This window comes from Cupressus sempervirens, chromosome 11 (genome assembly GCF_028749045.1).
Source record: "Cupressus sempervirens isolate cs-2001-9-10 chromosome 11, ASM2874904v1, whole genome shotgun sequence".
NCBI lineage: Eukaryota > Viridiplantae > Streptophyta > Pinopsida > Cupressales > Cupressaceae > Cupressus > Cupressus sempervirens.
In genome coordinates, this window is record NC_143128.1 from 822,027,887 (window position 1) to 822,043,447 (window position 15,561).

General features: G+C 41.6%; 2 protein-coding genes across 3 annotated transcripts in view; one reads left to right on the top strand and one right to left on the bottom strand.

Moving 5' to 3' along the window:
- Positions 1–15,561, bottom strand: part of CYP59 (cyclophilin 59) — a 272,359-nt gene that overhangs the window by 219,745 nt on the left and 37,053 nt on the right. The gene's annotated exons all lie outside the window — the stretch shown is intronic.
- LOC149532081 (uncharacterized) lies at positions 13,817–15,543 on the top strand. The gene is made up of 3 exons (XM_089811162.1): positions 13,817–14,883; positions 15,023–15,255; positions 15,371–15,543. Exons 1-3 carry the CDS (start codon positions 14,210–14,212, stop codon positions 15,541–15,543), a joined length of 1,080 nt encoding a protein of 359 aa, XP_089667288.1. The 5' UTR covers positions 13,817–14,209.

Here is a 15,561-nt window from a genome sequence, read left to right on the forward strand (position 1 = left end):
CCGTCTCCAATTTCAGAAGAACAATACAAAATTTCTCATAGTCACACATCTCATATCCTCTGGCATCTAATATAAAATATACATTGAGTTTTGAACTCTTTCACCCTTCAACACAATTGACTTTTGAGTATCTAAACTTAATGTTATAATACCACTATTCTTGTTTTCAAAGTTCAATGTTATGATATTTTCTAGAAATTATTAAATTATATTAAACAACAATTAACGTCTCCAAGTACCCCCGTCTCCTTTTTTTGGAAATTAGTTGTACCAGTACCAGTACCAGTCTCCAAGGTCTCCAAGTTCCCCAATCTCCTACTAACCTTGGTGTCAACTTATAATATTGACTCTGATTGCCCATTTAATTAAGCATTGATCTTTATATTACTCTTGTCATCGGTAAAGATTGTGTAGCTAATGGGTTGATGTCATTGGTAAAGATTGTGTAGTTGACGGGTAGATTAGCATTGTCATGTAGCCAACGAACCCCTTCGGGAAGGTTGGGCGGGAAGTATATATACCCCATCTGAGATCATTGTAAATCATCATTGGAAGCATTATGTACTCTCTTGGCATATGCAAATAATAAAAGGAGTACTACTGTTCTTGTTCATTGTTTGTGTGCATTAATCTATTTACCCATGCGGTCAACATTTGGCGCCATTGCCTGGTGGACCTGGAACGAAGGTAGAAGAATACAGACTAATGCCAAATCAGCTTAACAAGGATAGAAATAAGCTAAAGGGAAAAGATGGAATGGGCACCGCACAAGAAAATTTAATTTTGGCACAACAGGCCGAACGCAGATGGAGGTTTCAGCAACTTGCCGACGGATATCGAAGCACTAAGGAATTGTTGGAGGAGACTCAACAATGGGTGGAATTGGTGGAAGAAGGAAGGGAGGAATTTTTGAACCTGTATTCGTCGAGGGAAGAGAACCTAGACGGAAGGGAATTAACTCGCACGGCTCGGAGTGCCGAGGTAGCACAAGCGTGAGTGAACTCTTCGTCCGCGATACACTTCCGGAACGGGAAGACCCTTCTTCACCAAAGAACACAGCTATTGGAAATAAGACAACTGTCGGAGAGAGCGCCAGTGTGGGAGTGCAGAGCACCAATGTGGGAGTGCAGAGCGCTAGTGTGGGAGTGCAGAACAGTGCCGATGTGGGAGTGTAGAACAGCGTCGATGTGGGAGTGCCAAATAGCACCCATACACACAATCAAGTACTAATGGTTGGACCGAAGGAAAAGTTGCCACAGTTTGATGGTGATGGAACAGCCGATCCAATCCGACACTGTAAAACATGCGAAACAATTTGGAGGGCAAATGGCATAACAGATACAAATGAATGCGTTCGACAATTCCCGGCAACACTAAGGGGGTAGCAATTGATTGGTTCACCGATACAGATCCCCAAAAATCAACCAATTGGGACGACGTTAAAAATGAATTTACCACCGAATTTCAATTGTTGCGGGATGACAATGAGATCGTAGCAGAGATATACAATACGAAGCAAAGGAAAAATGAAACAGTTTGAGTGTATGCCAGAAAATTAAAAGACTTAATAAACAAGATGGAAAGTAAGCCGGCAGATGGGCTGTAAAAGAGATGGTTCATTGAAGGACTATGCCCGAAGTTGCGGAGGAAAATGAAGATTGTGCCGCCATCGTCATACACTGAAGCATACAATCGAGCGATAAACTTGGAAAGTGAGCAGAAAACAAAGAAGAAGAAGAGTAGCTCATCCAAATCAGACAACAATGCATCTTCGGAAGAAGAGAGCAGCGATGACGAAAAGGGCAGCAATAAGGTTCAAGCTCTCCAAAAAGATATGATTTGAATGATGAAAGAATTTAAGAACATGCAGAAAGAGACAAAGGGAAACGACCTCTGGTGCACAGTGTAAGACAGAAGGACACACGAAAGGATCCTATCCGAAGACCCAGTTCTGTGAGATCTGCCAAATTATGAGACATTCCTTAAAAGAATGCCCTTTCAACATGAAAATAAGAGGACCTCAGCAAATATTTCTCACACAGGAGGCTTCCGCGTCAAGAGGGAGCGGCAACACCAATAATGAGGGTGCCACGTCAAAAGGATACAAAAATAATAGACGAGGGCAAAACAACAACAATGTCAACAATAATAATGGGGATCGCAGTAGAATTCAGTACGATGCCAACGGCCGCCCGATGGTACAATGTCGTGCATGCAATTTGTGGGGCCACTTTGCCCGACACTGCACAACGGCAAACGCACCAAAGTTGTTATGCCGATGGTGCGGTCCTAGAGATCATAAGGATGCCAAGTGCCCGAAGTTAGGAGTGAATTTGATTACCATCGGGATGGACGTAGAGGAGGTTCTGGCAATCACAAAGAAGCGAGCAAAACTATAACCGACCCGACGAAAGAAAAAAAGAGATTGGAGGAAGCGCGAACAGAGATTGAGAAAGCAACACATGCGGAGAAAGCACATTTGAGGGACACCACAGGTACTTCGACAAGGAACTGCATGGAACAGAACAACGTACGGCAGATACTGGAAACTAAGGTATCGATCAAAATAAACGATTTGCTGCTCACAATGCCTCAACTTCGATCGGCACTGACAAACATCACTCCAGCTATTAAATCACCAAGACAACAAGGAAAGGAGAAAGAAAATAGAGCAAATCCAGAGGACCAAATGCTGCTAGCCCTTACATTTGAACGGCATCCGACAGTCGTCGAAATGAGAATTCTGGGAACGGTTATGACAAACACAATTGTGGACGGAGGATCCAGCGTGAATGTGTTACCAGAGGAAACCTGGAAGAGGTTGGGACAGCCAACATTGTGGCCACCTACATTCCAGTTGCTCACAGCAGACCAACACAGCATTAAACCTCTCGGCGTCTTGATGGCACAACCAGTGACGATTAGAACACAGCCATTCCTGCTCGACTTTGTCGTCATCCCGCTGAAGAGAAGATACGACATTATTCTAGGCTATGGATGGCTCATACAAGGAAAAGTTAAACATGATTGGAAGAAGAATACATTATCACTAGAAAGCAAAGGACGAAAATTCATCATTGATCTACACACGCAAATGGTGGGCGAAGAAGCTTTGTCATCAGATTCTGAGGAAGAGGATGAAGGGAAGCAGCAGATGGAACCAGATCAAGAGGGCATCCTACGGTTGGAGGAAGGATCAACAGACGATGATCTGAACTCGGTAAATAGCCTTTTTCATTGGCAGATGGAGGACTACGAGCTATTCAGAAGTTGCAACATACTCATGATAGAGGAAGGCCACACCGGAGACGAATTTCCAAAAGAATTCCAGGAAATAAAAGAAAGAGACGCACCGTTGGATGAAACGCCTGTGCATGAATTCAGTGAAGGGAAGCAGACAAAATGTGATCAAGCCACGGTACAAACCATAAATTTGGGAGATGAAGCAGACCCAAAGAACATACTGGTGGGAGATAACCGGGATCCAGTACTAAAAGCAGTGGCGTTTAAAATATTCCTAGAATACAAAGATGTCTTCGCCTGAACATATAAGGATTTGACGGGGGTTCCATCGGAGTTGTGTGTTCACCGCATTCCGCTGGTTGAAGGTGCAATACCTGTATGGAAGCGACCTTACAGGATGAATAAGAACTACGCCGCACGGGTTACAGAAGAAATTAACAAGATGCCGGACGCTGGTATTATTTTCAAGGTTCATACAAGTGAATGGGTGTCGCCTATAGTAATCTCACTTAAGAAGGATACCACCCAGATCCGGATATGTGTCGATTTCATATGTCTCAATGTGGTAACAATCAAGGACCCCTTTCCGATACCATTCAAAGACAGCATATTGGCGGAAGTAGCCGGACATGAAATTTACTCATTTATGGACGGGTTCTCGGGGTATAATCAAATTTGCATAGCAGAAGAGGACAAGCTAAAAACAACATTTGTGGTAGAAGACGGGGTGTACGCGTACAATCGGATGCCATTTGGCCTGTGCAATGCGTCAGCAACATTCCAGCGGATCATACTGCACATATTCGACAAGATATTTGTTGGTAACTTCAAGGCGTTCTTGGATGATTGGTCTATATTCAGCACCGAGGACAAACATCTCACAGCGTTGGGCGAATGTATGGAGAGATGTCGGAGGGTACGATTAGCTTTAAATCCAAAAAAATGTCGGTTCATGGTTCCACAGGGAAAGTTGTTGGGACATATAGTTTGCAAGGAAGGATTGAAAATGGATCCAGACAAAGTCAGGGTGATACTAGAAATGCAATCATCCACGAATGTAACAGAGGTGAAGTCTTTCCTCGAACACATAGGCTATTACAGAAGGTTCATCAAAAACTTTGCCAAAGTATCATACCCGCTAGACAAATTAACATGCAAAGGAGAACCGTTCAGATGGGAGAAAGAACAAGATGAATCATTTGAAGGGTTGAAGGTACGCTTGGCCACAACACCTATCTTGGCATATCCGGATTCGAACAAGGAATTTCATGTTCACGTCGATGCATCCAACTATGCAATAGGCGCAACCTTGGCACAGACTGGTAACCACAGACTCGATCATCCAGTGTACTTCGCCAGTCGACTACTATCTAAGGCAGAGAAAAATTACAATACAACGGAACAGGAAGCATTGGGCATGGTTTACGCAGTACAGAAGTTCCGACACTACTTGCTGGCAACACCATTCGTGTTCTATGTCGACCATCAAGCTCTATTGTACCTGGTAAATAAACCTGTCATTCAAGCAAGAATCAGTCGGTGGCTACTTTTACTACAAGAATTCACATTCAAAATCATTGTACGGGCCGAGAAGAAACATGTCAGCGCAGACCATCTGTTGCGGATTAAAACAGGTGAACCAGCTGATGGAGGCGTGAATGGTGATTTCCTTGATGCGCAGCTATTTCAAATTGCAGTACTACCAAAATGGTACACAAGTATTGGGGAGTACTTGTCCACAAGACAGCCACCAAGGGAGATGCCAGAGAATGAAAGACGGAAATTGGTATTAAGGAGCCATACATTTCAGTTGATTAATGGATTACTGTACAAAATGGGGCCGGATCACATCTTGCAACGGTGTGTGTTGGAGGAGGAAATACCGAAAGTATTGAAGGAAGCATGAGTGACCAGCAAGAAGACATATGGGACCGGACACCACGGCAAGGAAGGTACTACTGGCAGGACTGTGGTGGTGTGTGGGAATGGGTCGTCGGTTGTGACACTTGACAAAGGGTTGGGAAGCCGCTGAAGAGAGACTTCATGCCGCTTAACCCCTCACACGCGTAGGAACTTTTCGAAAGATGGGGATTGGATTTCATTGGACCTCTGAAGGTGAGCAAAACCAGAAGGTGTCGATACATTGTCGTAGCGACAGAGTATCTAACCAAGTGCGTGGAAGCACGTGCACTATCAGATAACTCGGCAGTAAGCATAACAAGATTTATTTATGAGCAAATTATTACCAGGTACAGGATTCCACTGTAGTTGACAAGTGATAGGAGAGGACATTTTGTTAACCATGTTATCCGGCTGCTCACTAAAAAATTTAAGATCTATCATTCATTATCGAGCCCATACTACCCGAGAGCAAATGGATAGGCTGAGGCTACAAACAAGATCCTGGTGGCAATCATTTATATGTCATGCGCGGTTGAAGGTGAAGACTGGAAGGAAAAATTGCCCTCTGCTCTTTGGGCATATCGCACGGCGTACAAGGTGACAATAGAACACACACCGTTCCAATTGATGTTCGGCCAGGAAGCACTGGTACCAGCAGAGTTCATGATACCAAGCCTGAGGATCACCTTGGAAAATAAGTTGGGCGACATGGCAAGCCTGAGGGAAAGGTTACATAATCTAAACAAGCTCGAGGAGAAGTAGCTACTGGCACAATAGACCACGGAGGTGACACAGAATAGGCACAAAGCGTGGCATGATAAACACCTGAAACTAAACAAGTTTCAACCAGGACAATGGGTGTTGAAGTATGATGGAGGGAACAAAATCAAATCAAGCAAGTTTAAGGTCAAGTGGGTCAGGCCATACCAGATTCAAGAAGTAGGCGACAGCGGAGCAATAAAGTTGTGGACTTTAGACGGGCAAGAAATACCAGAGGCAATTAACGGCTCGAAGCTAAAAGTGCACCATGCCAGAATGCCTCCTGCATCGTCACAGAATGATGAAGCTCAGAGGGAGAATTAGATGCATATGTAAATTTATTTATTTTTTAAATGGAAAAAGAAAAATGGAAAAAAAATGGAAAAAAAAAGCTCAACTTTAAGGATGGCCGCGGTCAAGGTATTTCGCAGAAAGTTCCGTGGACAAGGTGTTCTGCAAGCTGTCCCACGGATAACTTCCCCACGGGCATGGTTCCGCGAGCGGCCCGTTTTTTCCTCCGGTGTCTAACATTTCTCCCACGGACTTCCGGAGTTACCTTTGTTCTCCACAGATTGCTTATTTAGTTCGCAGCTTCACTTTTTTGTCTGCGGCTTCACCTTGTTCACTTGCAGCTTAAACTTTTCTCTCCTGTGGACACTGTATTATGCGGGTTGCTTTCTTATTCCCATGCAATTGCTTTTTTTACCGCACCTTATTCATTCCTTCTACGGATGGTCTTCTATATGCTCACGAGTTGTTTTTATAACCACAGCTTGCATTTTTGCTTTCCTCCACGTTTGGAAGCACCATTTTTTTTTGCAAACGGTCATGTTATGTTCACATCGTAATGGAAGATCTGTTGACTAGGCAAATATTCGACCTTGAAATGATTTGCAATGAGGCGGACCTGCTTAGACCCATTTTTCCCTCCTGCATCAGGCCTCTTTCTACAAGGTTACACTCTATGCTTCCGAGGAGGGGTGTTTGAGTTTGGCGGTCGGTGTTTAAATCCCATGGAATGAGCTTTCAATCTCCCATGGTTACATCTTAAAGCAACAGGTGATTGCGGTACTTTCAGTCGAAGACAAGGAGTTAATACCACTCTCAGTAATCTTTCAGCCGTCTGGAAGAGAAATAAGCAACAGAAAAATATATATTGAGGCATATTATCCGCGGGAAGGCAAAAGCGACAGAAACCCTGCATTATAAAGACAAGAAAGAAGTCGTTATTATGGAATCCGCAGGGAAACGAAAGCAGTGGAAGAACCAACTAAAGACAAGTATGGAAAAGAATGCCAGAGTCTTGGCCTTTGGAATTCGAGTTGCAGGGCCATCAGCATTTGCCAGTAAGAAGCAAAAAGTAAGGGCTGAACTCTCTCACCACACAGTTCAATTTGAAGGGCTCAATGGCAGCGAATGTCGGAAATGGTGGCAAGAGACTCCGGACACAAAGGTAATTAAACAAATTTTGGTGTGAGCACAGGTGCATTGGGCCATACAGTTTCCAATGTTTTCCATTCGATTATTTGAATCAGTTTTGTGCACCATGATCGAATCATACAATAGGCACAACAGAACCAGCACATTTCTGTACAAAAAGCACCAGATGACAGTTTCTTTTAAACCTAATGGTTTCACGAGGGTTTTTGACATCCCAGGCCAAGGAGGACGAAAAGTAGAAATCAAGAGCCACAAACTGTCATAGGAACGAAAAGAATATTGGGTGAAGTTAGTAAGCCGCAATCTTATGCTTGAAGAAATGGAATCAGTGGTCAAGGGTGCCAAATGCAGAGGGTTGCGGCAAGATTTTATTGGGGAGGGCCACTAGAGATGCATCATGGATGTCATCAAGAGCAAGTTGATTGGGGCAAGTCAAGCGTCGGATATTGCTTTGCCACAAATTTTATTCATGAATGGCATTGTGTACAATTGGGCTACGGTCCTTGCCAACAGGATCAAGGAGTTCATGACGCTCCAGCACCAAACGTTCTTTATGCCACACCATGCCATTGGCCTTTTCTTGGAAGCAGCCATTAATCAAATACCAATGGATGATTTTGAGGTTCCACCCCGAGGAAAGTTGGCGCCAGGAGAGCCTCCAATATTCTATTTGAGAAATTTGGACACGGGTAGAACAGCAGCAAGGCAAAAGAAGGTATTCCAAAGATTGGAGGCTTATGGGGACACAGACAACGGACGGGAGGACACTTCAAAGAGTAGTGGGGCTGAGTATGAGGAAGAGAGTACTTCTGCAGAAGCTGGCAGCAAACCAGCAGTTAGCGAGTCCACATTTTTCGCCCTGCCACAATTGCCAACTTCGGCACACTTGTCCACCACCACTTCACACATTCTTTCGTTTGGTCAGTGTCATGCACCAGTTGTTATGACTCCACCGACAATGGCAAATGTGGTCCCATAGACAGTAGCAAATGTCCCACGGGCAGTGGCAGATGCGGTCCCATGGACAACAAATGTTGCACCGGCGGCCACTACGGATGTTGCTTTCTCGACAACTACGGCGGATGTTGTGTCTCCTATAGCTATGACCGAGGGCATGCCTTCCCAGGATTGTACGCCAAACCCTGTTGCACCAACAGAGCCAGAGTTGATAGAGTTGCCAACACCAAAGCCTGAACCCCAGGTTCGTTTGGATGTGATTGGCTTTGATGCTGTGGTCACTATTTCATCTTCCTTGTTGACGAAGGCACAGTCAGCACAGCTGGCACAGCAAGAGGAGAGCATCGAGCTAGCATAGACAGAGCAACCCGAAAGAAAGGAGGTGATGGATAGAGTGAGCACATTTCTGCGACAGTAGTTACAACTCATTCTTGCAAAGGTCAAACCATCCATTCAGTCCCCGAGGCATGGAGGAGTCTCCCCAAGACCAACAGCCGTATCGGAGCCACAGGCAGTGGCAATTCCACAGTCTGAGGATGCGCCCAGGAAGGAGGAGGCGGCACCAGATGTGGACATGGTTACCGCAAGAGTGACAAAGACGAGTAGTGATGGGGAGTGGACCATGGACGATGTGGCGAAGGAGGATTATGGGTTAGATGAGGACAAATGCAGAGACTACCTCAGAGCCATGCGAGTTGCACTAAAGAAGGGACACACCATTGCTTTGCAAGCCTTGACTTGGCGGAAAGAGTTGCATTTGGTCCGGGCTTATATCAGGGGGATTTGTCCGGAGTGGTTTCGTTCGTGCTTTGAGGACAGGGGTTGGCCAGCAATTGAGACACCTGAGATGTTGGCGGATTGGGCCACCGAGCCTGAGTTGAGGCCATGCACCACTCTGATGAAGAAGCTGGCACATGAGATAGTAGGATTGTACAAAGAAGTCTATTATGCTCGCAGGCGTGCGGAGGCAGACAGGGCAGCAGACAAGGTCACAGCTGAGAGGTCTCTAGCAATAGAGAGGGAGGCTAGAGAAAAGGTAAATGCGGATTTGGCCAACCAGCAAGCAGCGTGGGCAGCTGAGCGTGCAGCGCTTTTGTGGGATAAGGAAGCGGCTGAGCAAGAATTGCAGTTAGCGAAGACCCAAGCTATGGATGCAGCGCTTCTTCTGAAGGAAGCCGTAGAGGTTAACACACAGATTTAGAAGGATTTGAGCATCCGGACGGATCAAGTATATGAATTGCGCCAACAGCAGCATTCTTCAAGATCACAGCCTTCTCTCTAGCATGTATTCTTTCTATATTGTATTTTGTGGTCTCCTATTTTTGTTACTTTTGAAGTCGCCAGGAGACGACTTTTCTTTTAGGGGGGATGATGTCGTTGGTAAAGATTGTGTAGCCAACGGGTTGATGTCGTCGATAAAGATTGTGTAGCCAACAGGTAGATTAGCATTGTCATATAGCGGACAAACCCCTTCGGGAAGGTTTAGCAGGAAGTATATATACCCCATCTGAGATCATTGTAAATCATCATTGGAAGCATTATGTAATCCCTTGGCATATGCGAATAATAAAAGGAGTACTGTTGTTCTTGTTCATTGTCTGTGTGCATTAATCTATTTACCAATGCAGTAAACAACTCTTGATTCATAATCCATATGCTAGCAACTATTTTATTTCTTTCCATTGAGGAATTAATACATTCATTTGTTGCATTAATTTATAATTATTCTTTACTTAAAAAAAATATCACATTTATACAGTCATTTACTTTTATTTTTAATTCATAAACTGCAAGTTTGAAGTTTTCTATAATCCTTTCCCTCTGGGAAACTTTCAATACATTCGTGTTCTAATCAATTTGCTATAAGCATCCTAGGCTCAAGTGTTTTGTTTAGGATTAGGTACGCCCACCTTGGTTTTGCAAAGCCAGAAGCGCAAGGGATTTGAATTGCATTGATCAATCTCGTCAAGTTGGCCTTAACCGGTTGGATATCCTAGCATCAAGCAGGCAAAAGGCTTGTAGGATTCCAATCTGCGGTTTTGGGAACCAACAGATTGGCGACTCTACTAGGGAGAGTTGCAAGACAAACTCTTAAGAGTTTTTGATTTCAAGATCAATAAGAGTTAGGTTCTATTTAATTTGTTGAAACATTTTGATATATTTGAAATTCTAAATTGATAAGTTTTTTACAGTACATTTAATTTCCTTGAAGATTTCAATCTCTTGTAATTATTTCATAAATTTTTAATTGCTTTATGAAGATTTGATATTGTAGGAGCATTGTATATTTTTTCTTTAAGCTTTTTCTGCAGATTCGATCTTTGGTGAGATATACTCTGCTAGAAGGAAGAACTCAGATTTTTGAAGACAATTTATTTCTTCTATTTGGAGGTGGTGACTCTATTGTATTTTGATTCGTACTTTAACAAAAGGAGTGCCCAGATCATCAGTGACTCTGCTAAGGGAGTATACTCAGAAGGAAATGGTGGATGGTCTTTCAAATGTATCGATCACTTGAAAGAAAGTCTTTTATTCCAGGCATTAGGCCATTGGATTTCAGCAAGTTTGATTATGAACCTAGCAAGTTATCTCCAAAACTTTCACAACTTGTACCAAATTTCCATGGAGAATGGGATGAATTGACAATTCAACATTTGGGATGCATTCTACACATTTATAGAAGATTATGAGATTTGTTCAGAAGATCAAGTGATGAAGTTGTTTGCCAGAACATTGAAAGACAATGCAAGACAAGTGTATGAATCATTACTCACACAATGTATCTCATCTTGGAAAGAATTTGAAAGATGGTTTCTATCTAAATTTGATGATGCAAACCATGAAGAAGAGATGTGTTAGGAAAAATATGAAAATCAAAGCTGCAACATGGAAGAGGACCTTGATATGTCTTTACTTAATGCCTTTTTCAATAAAGAAAGATATGAAGGCAAGACTTCAACACATTTGCTTTTGAGGATGATGAACACTTATCATGAGATTCCGTCGAACCTCAAACCTCCTTACAAGGAACTTCTAAACAAAATTCTTGAGTTGAGAATCTCACCAAAGGATCCTAATGTAAAGCTTCTTTTCAGATATGGGATCAAGCTATTAAAGATGGAGCAAAGGATACTAAAGTAATACAAGAACATAATGACGTTTCAGATTCAAATGTAGAAGAAATCGAAGAAGAATCCAATCATGATGAAACTGGTAAGGAATTAGATTGTGAAGAGGATTCTCTCAGTGTGGATGAGATTTCGAACTTGTTAGATATGGAATATCAAAAGTATATTGAAAAGGGTGATCAAGTTTTTCTTCCTATACGCAAAGAAAATCAGATCAAGGAGAAACAAATTGATATGTCCTATGAAACATTTAATAAACAAGAAAATCTATTCATCTCAACAAATCCATATCACTTTCATGAGGAGGAAAATAATGAACCAAAAGGGGCATACACTTCTCAGAAGGACATATTTGTTGAAGATGTGCATTGTGGTCCAAGTATAGAAAGAGATATGTTTGGATACAATTTCAAAGAATGTTCAGATCCTATATATGATGACTTTAACACAAGGGAATGAAGAATATAGTTCTTATATATTTCTAGATTTTGAAGACAATGTGAACATCTGTGAAAAGAAAGAAAATGCATCCATGAAGGATTACAAAATCACTTCAGATCTTTTATGCAGTGAAACAATAGAGAATCTGGACATAATATTTTGTGAAAGTGAAATAGAACAGCATGAGAAAATGTCTGATGAAGGATCTCACGGAGATATGCATGAGCATTCTATGCTTAGTCCATTGTTTGAAGAAGATTTTTTATATCAAATATATCAGCACTAAGATAACATGCATAAGGATGATTCTGAAAATAATGAAAATCATAGCATGAGTGGAGAAATATATTCAGAGGAAGAGCCATTTTCCAATCCATTTTATGATCAATCTTTGCATTTAAAATGTGAAGATGAGATGGAATTGAATGTACATAATGAGGATGTGTTGGAAGTTAGCCCTAAAAAAAATTCAAATATCTCAATTGATCAGATTTTTGATAAAAGAGAAGTAATAGTTTCTGATTGTGAGCAGTTTTCAAAGCCCTTTTATTATGAGGAACAACATCTAGTGTATGGAGATCAAGTAAGTTGTGCAGGAAAAGTTAATCTGGATGCTTGTATGACTGATCAAGAGTATGACTCAAGGGATTTTCTGTATAGTGAGCAACACAGCGTACATGTGGATCTCTCAAAGGTTAAACAAGAGCAAAGCACTGGCACCTCCAAGGAGGTCACCCATCCCAATATTACTCTTGCTTGAGTGCACTTAACTACGGAGTTTCCTCCATGGTTAAACCCACTCAGCGTCAAACCCCATTTGCAAAATCTTCACAAAGGGTTGTGCCTTATGAATCATTCATTGCATAGCCCCTTAAACTTATCAAACCTTCACCAAGTGTTGTGCCATATGAACCATTCATTGGATAGCCCCTTAAGCTCATCAATTGATAAGTTTAAGGGGCTATCCAATGAATGGTTCATAAGGCACGACACTTGGTGAAGGTTTTGCAAATGGAGTTGCAAGAAAAGTGGGTTTAACCATGGAGGAAATTCCGTAGTTAAGCATGTTCAAGCTGGAGTAATATTGGGATGGGTGACCTCCTGGGAACTCCCAGTGCTTCACCTCTATAAGCATCACCTAGATCCAATGAGTACTAAGTGTTCCATTCATTCGCATGAGAGATGGATTCGTGTGAATCACTACTCATGAAACATGGGTCAATGAGTTTGACTCAAAAACTACACAGTTAAATCCTGATAGCAATATCACATCCTGATACAGCCGCATGAGTGTAAACAGAATTAATGATTATAAATTTAAAGATTAAGGTTTTAAAGGGTGGCGATTGAAATGAGGTGCCCATTTATGAAAAGGTGGCTACTTTTAAAGACACCACACTTCACAATGAATCCAATTATATGAGAGACTACCACAATGGAGGAAAGGCAATAGGCAGCAACAAAGTAAGATCGAATAAAATAAACCAGTGTTCAAGCTAATAACATTAAAAACTCATAAACTAGTGTGTCTGTATATATATCCACACATGTATGTCTCTCTGTGTATGTATCACCCAGCAGTTACATATCTATTAGATATTGTGATACTTGATATGTACATATTGCATTATCATATGATTTTGATAACTCATTATATGTCTTTATTTGATAACAAGTATGAATGTATGTACACCATAGTTCCAAAAATCGCCATGAAATCGCTGAAATCGCCGAAATCGCGATAAGATTCATGGCTCCCGATTTTTTTGGAATCGGAAATCGCTGGTGGCAATTTTTTCGCGTGAATCGCCTGAATCGCCAAAATCGGAGATTCATGGCAAAAATCGCCAAAATCGCCATCGTGAATCTCCAGAAATCGGCCGCGGCAGCAAGGATAGAAAGTTCAATTTTTAAAAAAAAACACATGTTTTATTTGCTTTCTAAATTGACTTTCCTCTTTGTTATAACCCTAAAGAGCCTTCTATTTGCTTAGTATGAGTAGAAGAGAGGAAGAGTGAGAGAGAAGAAGAGAAAAGAGAATCCATAGGTTTCCAACCGGCAAGAAGGAAGAGCACCAAAGAGATCAGAAGTCCATTTGGGGAGGCCATAAATTGCATTGGGAGCATTAAGGAGTCAATATCAACACTCCTCAACTCATTTGCAAGAGGTAAGTGTTGGTTTTTTTTTTGCATGTTAGTGTAGTATGCATTTTTTGTTAAATTTTTTTAGTGTTCATTTGCAAATCTTGAATGTTTTTTATTTTTAGTTTTACTAAATTGCAAACTAGGGTTTGTTGTTTTGTAGTTTTTGTTTATTAGTTGCAAACTTTGATTTTTTACATGAATTTTTTTATTGCAGCAGCCCTTTGCTTTCATTTTCCAATTTCCACAATGGGTAAAAAAGATGAATGCTGGAAATATAATGAAGAGTTTCCTGGGAGAACCAAATATCAAACAAAATGTATATTTTGCAAAGAAAAAATAAATTCGGGAGGTATCTATAGATTGAAATACCACATTGCTGGCATACCTGGCCATGATGTCACAGTTTGCACTCAACAAACCGCTGAGGCAAAACGCTCTTGTTTAGTAGCATTAGAAAAAATTGAACAAGACAAGTTGACTAAGAAAATGCAACTTGAAGGGTTAAGAGGTATTGGCTCCCGTGCTCCCACATCCGCAACCGCATCTACATCTGCAAGTGCATCTGCATCAGCTTCCGCATCCGTAGGTTGTGTTGGGGAGGGTTCTTCTAGGCCTCCTTTTCATCCTAGTGCTAGTGCTCATGTGAGTGTTAGTGGTAGTCGGTCTCATACTGAGACAGAGTCCAACACCAACCTATTGCGGCCTAGAGTGCGGAAAAGCAGAATGGATAGTTACTTTGTGCCCCGCACTACTCCTGGCTCCCAACCCACGCTTGAGGGCATGGGTTTGAACAAGGAGATTCATGATGCTGCCAGAAAAGAGATTTGCAAATTCTGGTACTTTTGCAACATTCCATTTATTGCAGCCAGGTAATTGATTCTTTTTTCTTTGTTATCTTCAAAGTTAAAGTTAAAAGTAAAAGTAAAACTTTAATTATATCTACTTGTTTTATGATTTTAGTTTTTGACATCTAAATTTCTAATCAATATTATTATCTATTTGTGACAGGACTCCTTATTGGCAGAACATGATAGATGCAGTTGCCATTTGTGGTCCGGGGTTTAAAGCCCCAACTGAGGCTGAGTTGAGTGGATACCTCCTGGAGGAAATGGTTGAGGATATGAGGCATGAGCTTGAGGACAACCGAAAGGAGTGGATCGAAAAGGGTTGCACCATCATGACTGATGGTTGGACAGATAGGAGGGGAAGAACACTCCTCAATTTTCTTGTATCCTGTGGAGGTGATTGATCATTCTACTTTCCTACATACATAATTTTGAATCGTGATTGACTATTTCAAATTTTGATTTGTTGATTGCTAATAGTAATTATAATTCATTGTTTTGTTACTTGTAGGATATACCATGTTCCTCAAATCCATTGATGCTTCTGCTCATGTAAAAAACGCCACATACTTATGTGAGGTTATTGAGGAAGTTATAGCAGAGGTGGGGGAACAACATGTGGTGCAAGTGGTGACGGATAATGCAGCAAGTTATATTGCTGCAGGTAAACTTTTAACTTTTTAAGTTTTGAAAATAAATTTA

Bases quoted from the DNA above. Each gene is read 5' to 3' on its own strand.
- LOC149532081 (XM_089811162.1), top strand. From the start codon at position 14,210: ATGAATTTTTTTATTGCAGCAGCCCTTTGCTTTCATTTTCCAATTTCC. The intron at 14,884-15,022 runs GTAATTGATTCT...TATTTGTGACAG, and splicing joins ATTCCATTTATTGCAGCCAG to GACTCCTTATTGGCAGAACA. The intron at 15,256-15,370 runs GTGATTGATCAT...TGTTACTTGTAG, and splicing joins TTTTCTTGTATCCTGTGGAG to GATATACCATGTTCCTCAAA.